General features: G+C 39.5%; 1 protein-coding gene across 1 annotated transcript in view; it reads left to right on the top strand.

The window, feature by feature from the left end:
- PKHD1 (PKHD1 ciliary IPT domain containing fibrocystin/polyductin) overlaps window positions 1-22125 on the top strand; it is a 774619-nt gene that overhangs the window by 406840 nt on the left and 345654 nt on the right. Inside the window, exon 51 of the mRNA XM_007936280.1 lies at window positions 1434-1562. Coding sequence (XP_007934471.1) covers window positions 1434-1562 — 129 coding nt within the window. The remainder of the gene's footprint in view (window positions 1-1433; window positions 1563-22125) is intronic.

A 22125-nucleotide genomic window follows, 5' to 3' on the forward strand; every position in this document is an offset into this window, starting at 1 on the left:
ACTTCCATAGTGATACTGCCTCGGAAACCCAAGGAGGGGTCGCTATGAGTCGGGGCCGACTCGACGGCATATAACAACAACGACAACAGATATATATAATTATATAGTGTTTGATTTCCAAACACAAGGAGTTAACAGAATTACTATATTAGCATCCATTGGGAGGAAATTTCACATATTAACATTATTGCAAAACATTGCTTGATTCTCATGGTATGGCCTATATTTTATGCTAATGTCAAAATTTATATAGGTATATTTTATTTAGGAGCTCTGGTAGCATAGCGCCTAAGGCACTTGACTGATAACCAGAAGGCTGGCCGTTCAAACCCACCAGCCACTCCTTGGCAGGAAGATGGGGCAATCTACTTCCTTAGTGATACTGCCTTGGAAACCCAAGGAAGGGTCGCTATGAGTCGGGTCCCACTGGACAGCACATAACGACGACAACATATTTTATGTACTGCAGAGCTCTATGGAAAACAGTGAAATCACAGTGTCAATAATTCTGACTACAGTAAGATTGGAATGATTAACAGAGCTCTATCTATGTATGATACTGGACAGTCCCCACCCAAGAAATGATTGTACTTAAGTTTCATTCTTTGATGGAGAGGTCAGTAGAATGATTGAAAAGAAAATGCCATTCGATCATCAGAGGTACAATCAATAAAAGCCAGTTGAAACAGAACTCTAAATTGAGCAATTTACTGTGATAACATAGGTTGAGGTTACTACCCTATTTAAATAGATGTTAAGAGCTGTGAGAAGATCATACCCTTTGACTCAGTAATTCCATTGTTAAGAATCTATCTTAAAAAAAAAAAAAAGATTATTGACAAGTTTGTATAAAGATACAATATAGTTAAAAAGAAAGTGAAAGGAGCCTAAATGCCAAGCATTAGGGACTAAGTAAATTAGGACTTGCATGTGTTAGATTATTATGTAGACATTAAGATTATTTTTTGTAAGAAATTTTAATGACATTAGAAAATGCTTATGAAAAACTGCTAAGCTAAGCAGAAAAAACACTCAATTAGTAAAAACGCTGAGAAGTTCTGGAAAGAAATACAATAAAACGTTAATGCCAGTTTTATCTAGGTGGTGAGATTATGGGCAATTATTATTTTTCTTTCTCTTTATTTGCATATTCCAAAATAAGCATATGCAATAATTATAACAAGATAAAACACAAATGACCAATAACCAAAATAGAATATCTTTTTCTTTTAAGTAGTGCCAATTTATGGATTGAATAATTTATTTCTTTCTACCTGATAATTATTTTTATAGAGGCTTATAAAATACTGAAAGGCAGCTACTTTGGCAGGTGAAATTATAACCAGCATCTTAAAATAAGGATAGAATTTAGAAGCTGTCAGAATGAACCCGATTTTCATCATTACCCTTCTTATTTTCTTTTTGTTTTCTAGCTTCTTCTTCTACACCAGACTCCACTTTAAAATGGTCCCTGCCTGAAACCTGGCAAGGTGTTACAGAGGGCTGGGGAGGACACAATGACACCATCCCAGGCCCTGGGGATGATGTCTTGATTTTGCCCAGTGAGTAGAACAGCCCATGGTTCATGTAATCACAGACAGGCTGAGCCAGAAGAACACTGACGGGGATTATCTCTCACTTAAATATATTGCAAAGCAGTAAAGAATATGCAAGTACATAGACATTTATGTCTAAAAACCTCTGTCTTTGGGTTAATGTTTGAAAAGAATTTCATAGACCAGTGAAATCCAGAAAAAGTAGCTAAGCCTTCCTTCATTAAAGGTAGAATACGTAGTCACCGTGACTAAAAGGATTAGAATAATCCATTAACATGTTAATTTTTCTACAAGTGTTAGAGAACACATTTGCAGCAACTTCTAGTATCCTCATGTATGAAAGACAAAGGCTATGGAGGAAATAATTTAGATATGTCTCTGTATCTTTTGTCTTTGAGAATCCTTTACATAGAGAACTGAGAAAAAATGACTAGTAAACTCTTCTATTGCCATGATGTGGAGCCCTAGTGGTGCAGTGGTAAGCATTTGGCTGCTAACCAAAAGGTTGCTGGTTTGAACCCACTCAGTGACTTCTTGGAGAAAGACCTGGCAATCTTCTCCCTATGACTGCAGCCTAGAAAACCCTATGGGGATGTTCTACTCTGTCATATGCATTTGCTATGAGTCAGAAGTGACTCAGTGGGACGTAAAAACAATTGCAATGATTTTCCAAAGGTTCTGGAAAAGGAACAAATAAAATCTCTATCTATCTGTCTGTCTATCCATCCATCTGTCTGTTCATCCATTTAGAACTCTCTCCCTCTGTACATACGTAAGTGACAAAAGATTATTCGTCAGGTATAGAGAAACATTTACCCATACTTACAACATACTTTTTCCATGAGAGAGTTCTTGAAACTCTCATAAAATCTCCCTAGCCTGAGAAGATGTTGTCCATAGAGGAAATGTATTTACTCCCAAATGCCTAATTCCATTTATGATTTAATTTTATCTTGTTAAGGTAATACTGAAGGGGGTCTGGTGGTGCAGTGCCTGTGGCATTTGACTGCTAATCAGAAGGTTGGGAGTTCAAACCCACCAGCCACTTGGTGGAAGGAACATGAGGCCGTCTATTTCCATAAAGATTTACCACCTAGGAAACCCAATGGGGGTTGCTATGAGTCAGAATCCACTTGATCGCTGTGGGTTTGGTTTGGGTTTTTAAGGTAATGCTGAATAAAAGGACTGTAATGCTCTGGTAGCATAGTGGCTAAGGCACTTGACTGCTAACCAGACGGCTGGCGGTTCAAACCCACTAGCCACTCCTCGGAAGGAAGGTTGGGCAATCCTACTTCCGTAGTGATACTGCCTCGGAAACCCAAGGAGGGGTCGCTATGAGTCAGGTCTGACTCGACGGCACATAACAACAACAACAACAACAATAGAAGAATATTTGGTCATCTATGAAGTAACAAGTATTTACAGAGAATTGACAATGTTCTTGGAATTGTTATCTATGTATTAATTAATTTAATCTTCATAATAACCCTATGATGTAAGTAATATTGTTATCCCCACTCCTGTAGACAGAAATACAGTTAAGTAATTTGTCCAGGGTAACACAGCTTTTAACTCAGGAAATCAGGAGTTAGATTTAACCCAGGCAATTAGGCTCTACTTAGCTACTGGTGGCGTAGTGCCTAAGGCATTTGACTGCTAACCAGAAGGCTGGCATATCAAACCCACCAGCCACTCCTCGGAAGGAAGATTGGGCAATCTACTTCTGTAGTGATACTGCCTCGGAAACCCAAGGAGGGGTTGCTATAAGTCAGATCCCACTAGATGGCAAACACAGCAATAACAACAGCTACTAAGAGGAATTATACTTTTGAATTGTGGTGTTGGCAAAGAATACTGAAAGTACCATGGAATGCCAGAAGAACTAACAAATCTGCCCTGGAAGAAGTGCTTCTTGGAGCCGGAGTACTTCTTGGAAGCAAGAATGGCCAGACTTCATCTCACCTACTTTGGTCATGTTGTCATAAGGGGCCGTTCCTTGGAATAGGATATCATGCTTGGTAAAGTAGAGGGCTGGTGAAAAGGGGAAGGCCCTCAACGAGATGGGCTGACACAGTGGCTGCAACAATGGGCTCAGGTTTAGCAAGGATTGTGAGGCTGGTGCAGGACTGGGCAGTGTTTCATTCTAGGAGCTGACTTGACGGCATCTAACAACAACTGCAACAAGCTACTAAAATGTATTCCCTTTCTAAAGCACTAAGAGTAACTAAAAGAGAGTCATTGTATTGTTTGCTTTATTTAAAATGGGAAATGAAGGCAGAGTGAAAAAAACTTATTGACTACTTTCTGGACATTGATGGTGTGTCCTTGTAACTGTGCATGAAGAGATGTGATGAAGGACAGGAGGGTAGGGATTGACCAATATGTATATCAATTATTATTATCATCCAGCTCCCCCATCAACCACCTCTCCCAGTGGAGGATGTAACTCTTTGAATAAACAAGCCCATGAGTCATTCCTATACGGAAAGGGAAAATCTGTTCTGCCTCAGTCATTCCTTTGATGAATCTTGCCAGTGGATTGGCCCTGGGCTATGGTTTTTCCCACTAAACAAGCTGTTTCTCCCGATGCAGGAAGCAAGAGAAGCTTTTGAAGGTTGCCAAGCTCTCAGTATCCTTTGGGGCTTTTATGCTGAGTGAGCGAAGAACAATCTTAGCCATCTCACTTGGCACTGCAGTTGACTATATCTACTGTGTGTCCTGGCTCTCTGGAGCCCCTAGCATTCTCTACCATCCTTCGTTCTGTTTTTCATGGTCAGCTTATAAGATGGGCCCTGATTCTCTGTGAAGCTGCTCTTAAATGCACAAATCAGGGTTCTGGTGGGAGAGAAAAGGTGTTGGGGCACAGGTATTGGATGTATAAAGTATCTTCCAATTGGTCCTTGCATGTTTTTGTGAGACACAGAAGTTAAACTTTTTAAAACAAATTATTATTGTTCATTATTTTTGTTTTCAAATAGGAACACATCGGATGGTGAAAAGATATGTAATATGTAATAATTGAAATCCTTGTTCTTTGCCTGTGGACTTTCTCCTCTTCCCTAATAAGACCTAGCTCCAGCATTTTGAAAAATATTATCTAACATTTAAATTCATTGTTCTGTGCAGTTTGGGGTCTTATGTATGAGTGGATCTAGTTCACTTTTTCTTTCTAATTTTTGGCCAACCTTTACTGATGGATATTTTGACCTCTGATGACCCTTTATGTTGAATCTTCCATCTTTGTCTACTTGCTGTTTGCGTGTCTCTGCACTCTTAAACTTTTCCTGGGTTCTTTCATTCTTGGACTTCTTTGTCTCAAGTTGGTGTTTTCACTTCAGTCTGGCATAAAATAGACAATAAATACTGCTTGAATGCAGTGTACAACCTAAATGCTGCTATACATAATTTAATACCAGGAGAAAATCCTTGAGTTTGTGAAGTGCAACTATACAATTTTACAAGTCTGTAGAAAAGAAGTCATAACTGTTTATCAGATTCCTAAGAATTATGAAATGATTTTTATGACAATAATGATGATGGTAGTAGTATCTGTATTTTGAGTAATGCATAGGTGCCATGGATTGTGCTAAGTGCTTCACATGGATTTTCTCATTTAATTCTCACAACCACTGTAGTAGTTAAGGTTGTTGTCAACTTGGCTGGGCCTGGTTGAATGGCTGGGCAGCTGAAGGTAATTATTCCCTGTGATGAGACTGGCAATTAACTCCATGGTGGAATCTGCTACAGGCAGCGGAGTAGCTGCTTTAGGAATGAGGTCTGCTTCCCGTATATAAGAAGCAGCTTTGGGAACGGTCTCTAGTTTTTTGGCCCACTTGAACCCTGCATGTAGCCGAGTCTTCATTTAGCAGCCTGCATGCTTTGCCGATCTTGGGACTGTTAATGGATTTGAATCAATGGTCTGTCATGTGGTGTGGTAGTATCAGGACTATCTTTTTACTTGTTGACCTTGGGTTTGTCAGCCTCAGCAGCCAGCAGCTGCCTGAGTGAAGAAAACCTCTAGCTTCAGTGGGCTGGAAGCAAGAGTCAGAGTTGAAGCCAAAGGTTGAAGGGCTTTCACCCAGCCCCTAGAACCCGGCACTTTGAACTCAGACTTCTAGTCCTCCAAAGTTGTAAGAGAATAAACTCCTGTTTGTTCAAACTATCCCATTTGTGGTGTATTCGTGCCAGAGCAGCACCAGGTAACCAAAACAGAACATAGTACTGAGAGTGGAGTGCTGCTCTGAGAGATACCTTAAGTGTGGAAACAGAAGTGGGGTGCATCCTTCACCCAAGATTCCTGCATAGAAAGACACTGGCAGACAGATGGCAGTAGCAGAGTCAGGAGACAGGCATTAGACAACAGGCTTAGCAGCCCACAGAAGGGAAAGCTGGGTGCCACTGGGTAGGCAGCTTCCTGGCAGAGTGGGTTGCCTTTGGGTGTTAATTGGTAGAAAAGACTGGTATGAAATGGAGTAGCAGGTTGGCTGGCCCATGGAGCAAGAAATCTGAGTGCTTTTTTGAGCAGGAAGATTTCCAGTGGAGTGGGTTGCCTTCAACATTAATTGGAAGAAATGGAGAGACCAAGGAAATGGGAAGCCGAGCTGCCTCAGCCTCAAAGGGTAGGGCCATTGTCTCTGGGGGTGGAATCACCATAGCCCCCTGGGTTTCAGAGTCAGACCATCACCAACTTGGTTCTGGAGTGTGGTGCTGCTCGTTTATGTGGGCCAGTGGGATGGAGCCATAGCTGCTGTCCAAGAGTGAGGGGGCAGGGCTGCCATGCCCAAGAGGTAGAGGAACGGGGCCTATGAGGCCAAGGGGGTAAGGTCACCACTCAGAGGAACTAGAGAACTGGAGTCACCCAGTAAAGTTCATCTGTACAGGTGCCACCCAGTGAAGATCTGTACAGGTGCCAAGTGGACAAGGGGTAGAATTATGGTAGTTAAAGTTGTTGGAACTTGGTTGGGCCAGGTTGAGTGGCTAGGCAGCTGGTAGTAGTTATTCTCCCTGATGAGACTGGCAATCAACTCCATGGTGGAGTCTGCTGAGAGCAGCTGAGTAGCTGCTTTAGGGATGTCGTCTACTTCCTATATATAAGCAGCAGCTTTGGGAATGGTCTCTTGACAATTCAGCAGCTTGCCATGCTCTTCCGACCTTGGGACTTCCAGTGGACTTGAATCAGTGGCCTGCCATGTGGTTTGGCAATATCAGGACTGTGCCTTTTTACTTGTTGACCTTGGGTTTGTCAGCCTCAGCAGCCAGTAGCTGCCTGAGTGAAGAAAACCTCTGGTTTCAGTGGGCTGGAAGCAAGAGGCAGAGCTGAAGCCCAAGGTCGAGGTGCTTTCACCCAGCATCTAGACCCCGGCACTTTGAACTAGAACTTCTAGTCCTCCAAAATTGTAAGAGAATAAACTCTGTTTATTCAAGCCATCCTATTTGTGGTATATTCCTGCCAGAACAGCACTAGGTAACCAAAACAACCACCCTATGAATGGATCCTGTTATTGTCCTTGTTTTCACACATGAGGAATCTGAGACACAGAGAAGTTAGATAACTTGCCCAATTTTCAGCCAGCTATAAGATTTCATAGGTCTGTGGAAAAGAATGTCTTAACCTTTGAACATATTCCTAAGATTTATGAAATGATGTTTATGATCATGATAATGATGGTATAATAGCAACTATGTACATTATTATTAACTGATTACCACAGGAGCCCTGGTGGTGCAGTGGTTAAATACTCAGCTAGTAACTGAAATGTCAGCAGTTTGAACCTATTCTGTGGGAGAAAGGTAAGGCACTATGTAAAGATTTACAGCTCTGGAAACCCTGTAGGGCAGTTCTGCTGTGTCCTATGGGATCATTATGAGTTGAAATCAGCTTGATGGCAATGGATTTGTTTTTTTGGTTTTAGTAAGTAAAGATCAGGTAAGATTTTGAGGAGCAGTTATGAGACACAAGGACATATTGGGGAGTTAGTGGTGCTTCAGGGAATAGAAGATGGGCTGTGGAATAGATAGACCTGTGTTCACATTTTAATTCTGACATTTACCAATTGCGTGACACTGGACAATTTTAGAACTTCTGGCCCTCTATAATATGAAATACATAATTAATATATGATAATGCTGAGAAATTAAATGATGTAATGTCAGTGCAGATTTTGTTTTCTTTATGTTGAGATGTAATCCATACTGCAGACTGTACTCTTCAACCTTCATCAGTAGGTGCCTTAAGTCATCCTCACTTTCAGCAAGCAAAGTTGTATCGTCTGCATATCTCAGGTTGTTAATAATTCTTCCTCCAATCCTGATACCACATTTTTCTTCATACACTCCAGCTTCTCAGATTATTTGCTCAGCATATAGATTGAATAAGTGTGGAGAAAGAATACAACCCTGACGCACTCCCTTCTTGATTTTAAACCATGTAGTGTCCCCTTGTTCTGTTCGAACGACAGCCTCCTGGTCAAGGTACAGATTCCTCATGAGTACGATCAAGTGCTCAGGGATTCCCATTCTTCTCAATGTTATCCATAATTTGTCATGATCCACACAATCAAATGCCTTTGCATAGTCAATAAAACACAAGTAAACATCTTTCTGGTATTCTTTGCCTTGAGCCAAGATCCATCTGACAACAGCTATGATATCCCTTGTTCCACGTCCTCTTCTGAATCCGGCTTGAACCTCTGGAAGTTCTCTATCAATATACTGCTGCAAACGTTTCTGAATTATCTTCAGTAATATCTTACTTGCATGTGATATTAATGATATTGTTCTATAATTTCTACATTCTGTGGGATCACCTTTCTTTGGAATGGGCACAAATATGGATCTCTTCCAGTCAGTTGGCCAGGTAGCTGTCCTCCAAATCTCTTGGCATAACTGAGTGAGTGCCTCCAATGGGGCATCTGTTTGTTGAAATATCTCAATCGGTATGCCGTCAATTCCCGGAGCCTTGTTCTTCGCCAGTTCTTTCATTGCAGCTTTGACTTCTTCCTTCATTACCATTGGTTCTAGATCATATGCCACTTCTTGAAATGGATGAAGATCGATCAATTCTTTTTGGTACAGTGACTCTGTGTATTCCTGCCATCTTCTCTTGATGTTTCCTGCATCATTCAATATTTTGCCCAAAGAATCTCTCAATATTGCAACTCGAGGCTTCAATTTTTTCTTCAGTTCTTTCAGCTTGAGCAATGCTGAGCGTGTTCTTCCTTTTTGGTTTTCAGACTCCAGGTCTTTGCACATTTCATTATAGTAATTGGCTTTGTCTACTCGAGCTGCTCTTTGAAATCCAAATCTTTGAAACCAATGAGCAGCATCACAATAAATGGAAAGAAGATTGAGGTTGTCAAGGAATTCACGTTGCTTGGTTCTACAATCGATGCCAACGGAAGCAGCAGTCAGGACATTAGATGACGTGTAGCATTGGGGAAGTCAACTGCGAAGGAACTGTTTCAAGTGCTGAGGAGCAAGGATATCTCCTTGAGGACTAAGGTGTGCCTGACACAAGCCATGATATTTCCAATCGCCTTGTATGCATGTGAGAGCTGGACAATGAATAAGGAAGACCGAAGAAGAGTTGATGCTTTTGAGTTGTGGTGCTGGCGAAGAATGCTGAAAGTACTGTGGACTGCTAAAAGAACTAACAGATCTGTCCTGGAGGAAGTGCAGCCAGAATGCTCCTTGGAAGCAAGAATGGCCAGACTTCGTCTCACCTATTTTGGTCATGTTGTAAGGAGGGACCATTCCCTGGAGAAAGATGTCATGCTTGGTAGGGTGGAGGGTCGACGAAAGAGGGGGAGGCCTTCAAGGAGATGGATTGATATGGTGGCTGCGATGATGGGCTCAAGTATAGCAGGGATTGTGGGGCTGGCGCGGGATCGGGCAGTGTTTCGTTCTGCTGTGCATGGGGTCGCTATGAGTCGGAAACGACTCGACGGCACTTAACAACAACAACAACAATGTCAGTGCACATGACTACTGCATAGATTATTGGCGGTAGTAGTGGAATTATAGATGATAACAGTGATTTGCAATGTATCAGTCACTCTTTTCCTTCATTTTTCCATCTGACTGCCCCTTTTGGCCCCTAGTATTAGCAGTATTTTGTATTTTCTTTCCAATACCTTATTATTTAATTTTCACAACATCCTTGGGAGCTAAATAGGTAATAGCTATTATTACAGTAAAAATTCATCCTTACATAATATGATTTTAATGGAACTACTGATTTTACAAAATGAAAGTGACTGGTAAAGAAGATTTAAGTGATACTTTTGAACCTCTAATATAATTGTATAGTGTTTTGTATATTTTAATTCATTAATAAAGGAAAAGTGTAGAACATTCCCATCATTATTCAAATAGAATAGCATAATATTTCAATAAAATTCTTAGAGTAAATTGCTTATTTCCATTTTCTGGAAAATCAGTTTTGTAGAATAACCTCAGACCCATCCTATTCCATAAAAATAGGACTTTACTGTACTAATACAAGATATCACTGTCTTAAGTATAGTACCATTTTCCTTCAAGGCGTTCTTTCTTTATAGACATTGGATATTGAAAGAGCTGTAAACTCTTCTCTGTGGTGTTATATGGAGTAAACTGAGGCAATCATGAAGAATTTGCTTTTGTAATTTAGTTTATGATAACTTTATATCACACAAACAAGAATATCTCACCTTCTTTGTCTTCTAAGTATTGGGAAAATTGGGCTAGATGGAATTCTAGACATTCAAGGAGTAGGAACTAGTTTGACCTAACTTTCTATGCAGATTTCAAACTTTAGAAAGCATAGCTTGTAACTTGAAAAAATGATCCCTTCAGCTTCTACTCTGTGCTTTGTCATCAGCTGAACTGAGGGTGTGTGTGTAAGGGAAAGACGCTTCCAGTGCTTTCTCTGAAGAAGTTTCAGCCTTGGCAAAATGACATGCTTTTCACACAACGTAGGCTCAATGGAAGGGAAAATGTATTATAATTCCAAATGATAGAATTCTGTTTCGAAGGGTGCAGATATAAGATCATGTAGCCTCCAGCATTGTTTTTCTTTCTTTCTTTCTTTTTTTCATCGTGAAATTCACTGTGATCCATTTCTGTATTGCTCTGAACTGTCCTTATTTGAAGAGATGAATGGGAGCATACTATTTTTCGTTTATAATAGTTCTTCTGTTTGTTCTGATTTTCAATACTTGGGTAATTTAAATGGCAGAGAGGCTCATCAAAGACATGTGATGTTCAATGATGGCAATTTTAACACATTACTTTGTTCAGTCACAAAGCATTATGGTTGGTGATATGAGGTAAGATAATTTTTTATGGGAAAGAATTTTTTACAAAATATTGTGATTATAGAATTATTGGTTTGATTATTAATTATCTGAGCACATAGTCAATTTAGGATGAGACATATATGGACACATGGATAGAGATTTAGGTCTGCAACATCAATTAGAAACCAAAGATATATCTTGGATATATCTTGGTATTGTCTCTGTAGTTCGAATAGTTCTTAAACATTGGTATCTTACACATTTGAGTGGGACACAAAAGTCCTGTAGATCACTACCCCTCCTGTTTTGGATTACTAGTAAGTGGAATGGGGAAGAGACTTGGGCTTGAATTAACTGGCATCCTTTTTCTAACTCATGGCATCAAAATGGGGACAGCTGGGATGTGTTTGTTCTAGAAATCTATCTATATTTGCAGACATACCTAACAAACTACGCAGAGATTTAATAATTTAAAATACACATTTTTCTTTGCTCAAATTTTGTGAGTAGGTGTTAGACTAAGCTGTTCTTGTTTTTCATGCATTGCAGCTAGATGGTCATCTAAAGTCTCAGTTTGGCTTCAAGGTCTCAGATGGCTCACTCATATTGCGAGTGATTGATGCTTAGCCAGGGTAGCTAGCTAGAGGCATTGATTCTTCTCTACATATGTTTTAATTTTATTAATAAAATGTTTATTTTATGATAATTTTAGATGTACAGAAAAATTGTGAAGATAGTATAATAGTTCTCATATACCCCACAACAAGTTTCTCCTATTATTAACATCTTGCATTAGTAAAAACAAGATATCCTTGATATAAATAAATCAAGCAATCAACAACAACAAAAATACACTCTTTCTTAGCATACTATTTGAAGGAAAAAATCCTTGCAATATGGAGTCCTTTGATTATTAAAATTTATTTGTTTTATTTTGAGGTATATTTACATGGATATATTTACATTAAGTAAGTATTAGTATATATGTAAAAATATAGATTCACAGAACAGTTGAGATGGTTGGAAACTTAGTGGCTATCTAATCCAATTAAAATGAGCTAAGATAATGCTAGAGTTTTAAGGAGCTCTGGTAGCATAGTGCCTAAGGTACTTGACTGCTAACCAAAAGGCTGGCGGTTCAAACCCACCAGCCACTCCTGGGAAGGAAGATGGGGCAATCTACTTCCGTAGTGATACTGCTTCAGAAACCCAAGGAGGGGTCCAACTCGATGGCACATAACAACAACAACAACAACAATGCTAGAGTTTTATAATAGTGAAGGTGCTGCGTTATGTTACTGGTTTTGCCCAAACTTATACGACAGTTTGTACCAAGGACAAGAGTAGAATTTCAGTCTCCTTGTTTTCAGCCTATTTTTGTAAAGGGCCTCCTAAAATTTATAAGAAGGAATACTACTATCTTATTTGTTGTGGTTTTTCCATAGAGATACCACCTTGGAAACCCAAGGAGTGGTCGCTATGAGTCAAATCTACTCAATGGCAATGAGTTTTAGTGAGATCCCTAAAATAGGATTGCTTTTGTAAGACACAGCACTTGGAAGCTATAGAGTTCCTTCTAGTTTTTCAATGGCCATGATTCAAATGGTGTCTCACAAATAATAGCAGTAACGTCCTAAGTTACTGACCAAGGCTAGTACAAAAACACCTGCCAAAGGTGGATAACTGGGAGTTAGAATTTAAATAATAATATTTTTATAACTAAATATATTTTCCCATGAAGATGAAATCTTACAATAACCTCAGAGATTTTTATTTCCTATAAATGAGAAAAGACACACAAAAAAATTTATAAATATATTGAAACAGTACCCATCTCTAATCTCAATTTGTAAATCTCTGCTTGGCTCAATCCTGGCATTTGTTTCTGGGCTAATTAGAACTCAGTTAGGATCTTCTCTTGGGACCCAAAGTCATGTAGGCTCTGATACTCTTTATGGCTTGCTAACTTGCTGGAACTAATTAGAGTTTTACTCAAATTGAGTGGTTTTTCAAACCCTCTTCTGCCTTCACTCACCTGAGTAATACATTCCTTGTCATAGTTCATTAATGTTAGTACCACAGCAGTTTTCTAGAGGGCACTAGATAGTTTTCAGGGTATACAGATCATAATTTTGGGAGAGTGGTTGTTGGTAGGGGTGAAATATGTAAGAGACTCAAGTATTTTTTAGGTGCTCATGCCACCTAGAGAATCACCACATTTATGACTTTATTACTGCCATCTCCAGTTTCCCAGAGCCATGACCCTAATGGACACTTTGCAACCCAGCTTGAAAGGAGTATGGCTGGTGTCTCTGTAAAAGACCCATGATGCTTTTCTTCAGTTGAAGTAGGTATGATTTCCCCCCACTACTGTAGCAACTTAATTCTTCTACATAATCTGTACATGCTTCCATATGCAATTTAAAACTGCTTCTTAAAGGAATCATGCATTACTCTCCTCAGGACTTTTAAGTACATTTTGGACTAGCAATGCAAATTACAAGCTTCCTGGTGGCAATAAATACAATGGTAGTTGCTATGAAAAAATATATAAATATGTATCAAAAATTTGACGGAGCCCTGGTGCCACAATGGTTAAGCACTCGACTGCTAACCAAAAGGCTGATGGTTCAAACTCACCTAGCAGCTCTGCCCCTATGGGGCAGTTCTATTATATTGCATGGGGTCATCATAAGTTGGAATCAACCAAATGGCATCAACCTAATAACACAACTTGATAAACAAACAAACAAACAAACAGAATTGAAAGGTCTTGTCAATTTATTGTGAGGCATAAAACTGAAAAGATGACTCAAAACTTTTGAGCTTGGGTGAATGGCTAGGGGTACCATCATAGAATAGAGGATGTAGGGGAAGGCCCAGGTTAGGAGGAAGGATAGCAAGTCTCATAGATACAGTAAATTTCATGTACAAATGCCTAGATGGTAACTGGAAATGTGAACCAGGAATTTGGGAGTGAAGCCAGATCTGTACTTGGATTTGGTAGTCCTCAATCAGAAGAAGTGACTAAGCCTTGGGGATTGAGCTAGGGTTAGAATTAGCATGTGAGCCATTGCAGAGAGATATAAGAAGAGGGTAGAAGACCACATCTTAGAGGAAAATCTAGTTTAAGGGACAGGAAGAAAAACCAGAGAAGAAACAGTCAGGAAAACAGGCGGAGAACTAGCATAATGAAAGCCAAGAAAGGAGCAAATTCCAACATGGAGTAAGTGGTTAACAGGGTAAATACTCCCAGGAGGACTACCAGTACTACTTGGCATCAAGGCGATTTCACCTCATGGCGACCCTGTGTGTGTCAGAGTAGAACTGTGTTCCATGGCTTTTTTAGTGGCTGTAAATCACCACCAGTCCTTTCTTCTGAAGCACCTCTGGGTGAACTCAAAGCTCCAACATTTTGGTTAGCAGCCAAATGTTAATCATTTGTACCTCCCAGGAGCTTCCAAGGAGGACTTTGGGGGTAGTAATTTAAAAGTTGCCTGAGAATAAACTACTCTCTGGAAGTTCCTGCAAATCAAATATGAATTTTGAGCCTTGTCTTGCTTGTTTTAGAGTTTCACATATTTGAATCAGATCTTTATGAAAAAACCTCTTAGAGATCAGTGTCTTCAAGGAACATCATATCTGTGTCAAAATTCAAAGCAATTATTCCCTAATGAGACAGTGACATGGTAGCCTGGATATCTGTAGTTCCATCTTTGGTTAGGATACTGCCAAGTGTCCCAAATTAATAGGCTCATGTTATCTGTTCAGTCCCACAGAACTAATTAATATGTACAGCTCAGTCAGTTCAATTGGGAAAATAATATAGGGAAAATTCTATAAGATATTGCTGTCACTTTTTTAAAGGGGTATAATCTCACAAAAATATAAACCATAATTCCATGTAAATACATTATTAGAGAAGATTTAGGGTATCACATACAACTCATTTAAAATGAGTTGATTTCTGAGATAGGAATTGAAGCTTATGTTATCATTGAAATTAGGCAGCAATTTGGTTGTTAAGTTCTGATTCATAGCAACCCTATGTACAATGGAACCTAGTCCTGTGTTACCTCCACAGTCATTGCTATTTTTGAGTTCATTATTGCAACCACTGTGTCAATCCATTTTGTTAAGGGTCTTCCTCTTTTTCTCTGACCCTCCACCTTACCAACCATGATGTCCTTCTCCAGGGACACATCACTCCTGATAACATGACCAAAGTATGAGAGGTGAAGTCTTACCACCCTTACTTCTAAGGAGTATTCCGGCTGTACTTCCTCCAAGACAAATTTGTTCATTCTTCTGGCCATCCATGGTATATTCAAAATTCTTTGCTAAACCATAATTCAAACGCATCAATTCTTTTTCAGCTTTCCTTATTCATTGTCCAGCTTTTGCATGTACGTGAGGTGCATTTTAGTCTTCAAAGTAACATCTTTGCTCTTTAACATGTTCAAGAAGCTTTTTGCAGCACATTTGCCCAATGTAATATGTCATTTGATTTTTTGATTGCTGTTTCCATGGATATTGATTTTGGACTTAAGTAAAATGAAATCCTTGACAGCTTCAGTATTTCCTCTCTTTATCATAATATTGCTTATTGCTCCACTTGTAAGGATTTTTATTTTCTTCATGTTGAGGTGTAATCCATACTGAAGGCTGTACTCTTAGATCTTCAGCAGTAGGGGCTTCATGTCTTCTTTGCTTTCAGCAAGCAAGGTTGTTTCATCTGTGTATGCAGATTATTAATGAGTCTTCCTTCAATCTTGATGCTACGTTCTTTGGTTGGCTAGGTGGGTGAGCACATTAGTCTATCAGAATATATTGGCTAATTCCTCTCAACTCTGGATACTGAGAACAGCATCCAGAGACTCTGATATTTATTTTTGGTGTTGATATGAATAGATATCTTTAAAATCACTAGTAAATGGAGTTTACCAGCAATTGTAGCGATTTGCCTGGGATTGAGAAATTCCCTGGAACACAGGACTTTCTGTGGTAAACCTGGAAAGTTCCAAGTAAGCCAGAACAAATTGGTTACCTTATTAATAAGACACTTTTAGAATTCTTTCTCCGCAAAACCAAACCCATTGATACGGAGTCTGTTCCCACTCAGTGACCCCATAGGACAGAGTAGAACTGCCCCATTGAGTTTCTAAGACTATGAATCTTTATGGAAGCAGACTGCCACATCTTTCTCCCATGGAGCAGCTAGTGGGTTTGAACTGCTGACCTTTTGGTTAACAGCTGAGTATTTTAACCACTGCATCACCAGGTCTTCTTATTTTAAATTTCTTACCAACCTTGTATTCTACGATCTGCTCTGCAACAAATTTTCTGAGAATTAATGAAATTTTTCCTTGACTTAAATGCATAAACTTATGTTTTACCTTGTTTTATTCCCCCAAGAAATTTGTCTCATGGAATTAATATTCTTGGAGGAGACACAGGCATTTCTTACAAGACAAGCGGACCTGAGTGATAGCATATGTGTTTTTCCCTCCTGGTTGGGGAAGTAGGAGCCAAGTAGGGAACAGCTGCCCATAGAGGCACTTAATGCAGAGCAGGGCTTTTTTCACTTGCTCTAATTGAATTACTTCTTTTTCTCTTTACTTTATGGTCTGTTTTCCATGTAGATATTTTTGGAATGCAGAATTAAATAATTCATGATTTCCCAATTATTGGTTTAGATATAGTTGCCATTTCTTGAGTTGATTATACTCCCTTGAGGGAGGTTTTAGAGTTTCCTCATATGCATTGCTTTAAAGATAAGCAGTTGGCTCAAGTGAGGAGACCATATAGGTACAGATAGGGTGGTAATGGCGTAGGTGGCTCAGTGGCAACCTTGAGTTACCATAGTTTTACACAGCCCAGGGGTCTTAAGATTTTTGTGTCCTTAGTCCCTTTGGCAGTCTGGTGAAACCTAGATCTGGTTTCAAAATAATGCACTCAGTGCATAAAGTAAAATAAATAGGGCTATAAAAGAAGCAAGTTATATCAAAATATTAAAAAATCAAATTTGTGATACAATATAAATGCTTCCTCATTAGACCATTCACTAACAATATATAGTGCTGGGTCTAGTAACAATCATTTCTCCAAAAATGGCTGCTACAAATCTCTTGTATTCCTTGTAAAAGCATGCTGCTCCTCCCATGAAGAAGTGGGAACTTGCTTCCCTTCCCTTGGATCTGGCCTTGGTGATGTGCTTGACCAATAGAATGTAGTAGAATTGGTGTTCTGGAACTTCATAAGTGCTAGGTTTCAAGAGGACTTGTGTGAGAAGAGGCCTCATTTGAGTGTCTCATTTGCTGTTAGGATGCTTCCTCCTCCTGAGATGCAGTCTTTAGGCTCTAGAAATCCCAAATCACATGGAGAGCTCAAATATGGGCATAATGGTCAGCAGCTCTAGATAAATTCCATTCACTGGCTGGCATCAATTTCCAGCCATGTGAGTGAACCATTTTGGGCGTCCATGCCAGCTGAGCACAGTAATGGATCTTGCTGACTACTCTGAAGTTTTTTTTCCCTTGATTTCCAAATACATAAAGATTTCCTACTTAATCCTTAGGTCAACATTACTCAATATTTCTTCTGTACAATAAGTAAATTCTCCCTTGGGAGGGACAGTCCAATTTCCAGTTTATTAGGATTACATTTCAACACTGTAAGAGCTAATGGCTCTTCTTTATAATCTTATTATACCCAAGAAAGCTAAGAGAGATTCAAACCCCTCTTCAAAATAAGTACTTGTTTCTTCTCTGAAATAAGCTTGTATTTATTCTATCACTTCCATTTGTGCAATGTGTCTTATATTAAAGTAGAGTTAAGAAATCATGCTTTTATTGAGCAACTATCTATTGGATCCACCACCTGTCTGTCAGTTTGTCAAACTGTGGTGGCTTGCATGTTGCTATAATGCTGGACAGTATTGTTGTTGTTAGTAGGTGCCATTGAGTCAGAGCCAACTCATAGCAACCCTGTGTACAACAAAACAAAACACTGACCAGTCCTATACCATCCTGGCAAGTGTTGCTATGATTAACCCCATCATTGCAGCTACTTTGTCAGTCTATCTTCTTGTGAGTCTTCACCTTTTTCACTGACCTTCCACTTTATCAGGCATGATATCCTTCTCCAGGTACTGGAGAACAACATGACCAAAGTACGTGAGATGAAGTCTGGCCATTCTTGCTTCTAAGGAGCATTCTAGCTGTACTTCTTCCAGGACAGATTTGTCCATTCTTCTGTCTGTCCAAGGTATTTTCAGTATTCTTTGCCAATGCCACGATTCAAAGGCATCAACTCTTCTTTGGTCTTCCTTATTCATTGTATAGGTCTCACATGCAGATGAAGTTTTTGAAAATACCAAGGCTTGGGTCAAGAACACTTTAATCATCAAACTCCTTAACACTTTAAAGAAGTGAGCCTCACTGTCACTGGATAGTAAGCCACTAGTGTTTTTATCCCAGCAGGCTCACACATGGTGGAAAGATTTCAGCAGAGCTTTAACAGCCTGGGAGATTCTTGGTAAGACAGACTGACATCGTAGCCACAACAATGGACTTGTACATGCTGGAAATTGTGAGGATAATGCAGGATGGACAGTGTTTTGTTGTGTTGCACATAAAGTCACAAGCAGTTGGAATTGACTCAATGACAGCTAACAACAATAATAACAAAAATCATTAGATACATCATGTATTACTGTGCCAGACACTCCTCATGTTGTGGATAAAATGATGAGAAATACAGCTCTACTGCTTACCCTTATGGAAGTTATGGCCTAGTGGTGGAGACAGAAATGTAATCACATGCTTGATGATGAACTAATAAAGCTAGTAATTGTGCTCCAGGAAACATCCAGAGAGTGATGAAAGCATGTAGCAAAGAGATCTGGACTGAAATGTAAGAGGTATTATTAGCTAAACCATACTGTCAGGCTAAAAATAACTATTTAGATATTTATCATTACAAATAATAACTTGGAGGCTCTGGGTGATGCAAATAATTAAGTAGTCAACTACTAGGGGAAAGGTTGGCAGTTTGAACCCATCCAGAGACTTCTCAGAAGATAGGCCTAGAAATCTGCTTCTAAGTCTTAAAAACCACGGAATAGTTCTCTGACATACATGGGGTGGCCGTGAGTCGGAATTGGCTTGATGGCAACTGACAATAATAACAGCAATAATAACTGTAGCCAGCATTTTTCAAAGTGTTTCCCATGAAACCAACTCCTTATGAGCATCACATGGGACAAAGATAACAAAACCAAATATGTTTGGGAAACATTGGACTGTGGTATGATAAATAGATTTCTTTGCACTTGGTCTTTTCAAAAACTTTTATATAATAATGTGAAGTGTATAACATCCAGATATAGTCTGCACTGTTTTTCAAATGTGTGTGACCGTATAACCCTTTTATTCACAGAGCAGGAAGCTCATGATGTACTTTCATACTTAATCTAATTTAATACTCAAAACCACTCCTTGAGGTTAGGGTAGGCTATCTTAGGTAAGGTTAGGTGTTTTGTTACAGAAACCTAAAAAAACAAGTTTATTTCTCTCTTACATAAAAGAAGTCTGTTCCATGATGTCAGGGCTTGAACTGCTTGTATTTTCTTCCTCCACTGTGTCTTGCTTCCATTCCCAAATTCAGTCAGTGGTCCAGAATATCTGCTGGCACTCCAGCCATTGTAACCACATTCCAGGATGCAAGTAAGAGAACGGGGCAACAAAGGGTTTGCCTCCTCATGTTAAGGACTCTTCACGTAAGTTTTACATGATATTTCTGCTTACATCTTTTTTTGGCTGGAATTCAGTTAAATGACCACATTTAACTGCAAGGGAAGGGAGCTCTGATGGTACAGCAGTACCTAAGGCATTTGATTGCTAACCAGAAGGTTGGTGGCTCAAACCCACCAGCCACTCTGTGGAAGGAAGCTGGGGCAATCTGGTACCTTAAAGATTTACCTCCTCAGAAACCCAATGGGAGTCACTATGAGTTGGAATTGGCAATGAGTTTGTTTTTTGGTTTGGTAACTGTAAGGGAAGTTGCAAACAGTAGTCTTTTGACAAAGTATTCAGCTAAAAATTGGAGCTTTAATATCTAAGTAAAGAGAGGATAGATATTGGAAGGCAACTACTGGTTTCTGCCAAATAACCTCCCTCCCCATTTTACAGCTGAGGAAAACAGCCTAAATAGACATGCCCAGGGAAGAACTTGGAGAGCATCATGACAGCACAGATTAAAATCTCTTGTTACTGTTAGGTGCCATCAAGTCAGCTCTGACTCATAGCAACCCTATGCACAACAGAATGAAACATGGCCCAGTTGTGCATCGTCCTCACAATCCTTGCTATACTTGAGGCCATTGTTGTAGCCACTGTGTCAATCCGTCTTGTTGAAGGTCTTTCCCTTTCTCTCTGACCCTCTACTTTACCATGCATGATATCCTTTTCCAGGGAATGATCCCTTCTGACGATGTTACCAAAGTAGATGAGACAAAGTCTGGCCATTTTCTCTTCCAAGGAGCATTCCAGCTGCACTTCCTCCAGGACAGATTTGTTTGTTCTGGCAGTCTGTGGTACTTTGAGTATTCTTTGCCAATACTGCAACTCTAAACCATCAACCCTTCAGTCTTCCTTATTCCTTGTCCAGCTTTCATATGCATATGAGGCTATTGGAAATACCATGGCTTGGGTTAGGCACACCTTAGTCTTCAAAGTGGTGGAGTGCCTAAAGTATTTGACTGCTAACCAGAAGGCTGGCAGTTCAAACCTACCAGCCACTCCTCAGAAGGAAGACTGGGCAATCTACTTCTGTAGAGATACCTCCTCAGAAACTCAAGAAGGGGTCACTGTGAGTTGGATTCAACTCAATGGGAGTTTTTTTTTGTTTTGTTTTTTTTTTTGGTTTAGTCTTTGAGGGGACATCTTTGCTCTTCAGCACTTTAAAGAAGTCTTTTGCAGCAGATTTGCCTTGTACAATATGTCATCTGATTTCTTGATTGCTGCTTCCATGGGTATTGATTGTGGATGCAAGTATAATGGAATCTTTAGCAACTTCAATCTTTTCTCTAATTATTATGAAGATATTTATTGGTCTAGTTGTGAGGATTTTTGTTTTCTTTACATTGAGGTATAATCCATACCGCAGACTGTAGTCTTTGATCTTCATCAGTAAGTGCTTCAAGCCACCTTCACTTTCAGCAAGCAGGTTGTTAATGAATCTTCCTCCAGGTCTTTTAAAAAAAAAAAAAATTATTGTGATTTGGGTGCACATTTACAAAGCAGATTAGTTTTATACCCAATAGTTCATACCCATTTTGTTTCACGGCCCCAATGACAATCCCCACAGATCTCCTCCCACCCCTTCCCTGTGGTTACTCCTCAGAATTGATGTATATTTTTCTCCCCAAGTCTTTTTTTTTTTTTTATTGTGATTTGGTGAAAATTTACAGAGCAAATTCACTTTCCATACAGCAGTTACATACACTTTGTATCATGACATTGACTACAATTTACCCCAATGCAACAGCTCCCCTCTCACTTCCTCCTGATAGTTATCTCTTCCCTGTGTCCATCCCTCCATGCACTCCTGCCCCCTGAGCTGTCTCCCTGTGCATAAACACCCCTTCTTTCTCCCATGATTGTTCTCTCCAAGGAGTGTATCTACCCCAGGTAAATGTTAACTCATATGCCTGTCTTTTGTTTGGCTGGAAGTCACAGGTGTGTGTTCAGTTCCAGACCTGAAGGGCAGCTAGAGGCCATAGTCTCAGTGGTTCCACTAGGCTCTATCAGACCAGCAAACCTGGTCCTCTTTTTTTTTTTTCTCTCCAGTCTTGATGCTGTGTTCTTCTAGATGTAGTCCAGCTTCTTGAGTTATTTGCTCAGTGTACAGATTGACAGATTCAAATCTGGGTCTGATGATTCCTGAATCTCTCTAGTTCACCATGGTACCCTTATGTAAACACATAAATCAGTTACTGTCAAATTATTTCTAACTCATGGTGACCTTTCCAAAGAAAGGTAATTCCACAGATTGTGGAAATTGTAGAACAGTATCATTAATATTACACACAAGTAAGATCTTACTGAAGATAATTCAAAAATGGTTGCAATAGTATATTGACAGAGAACTTCCAGAGGTGCAAGCTGGAGTCAGAAGAGGACGTGGAACTAGGGATATCATAGCTATTTTCAGATGGATCTTGGCTCAAGGCAAAGAATACCAGAAAGATGTTTACTTGTGTTTTATTGACTATGCAAAGGCATTTGATT

This window comes from Orycteropus afer, unplaced genomic scaffold (genome assembly GCF_000298275.1).
Source record: "Orycteropus afer afer isolate SDZICR_OR568_19922 unplaced genomic scaffold, OryAfe1.0 scaffold00034, whole genome shotgun sequence".
NCBI classification, from domain to species: Eukaryota; Metazoa; Chordata; class Mammalia; order Tubulidentata; family Orycteropodidae; genus Orycteropus; species Orycteropus afer.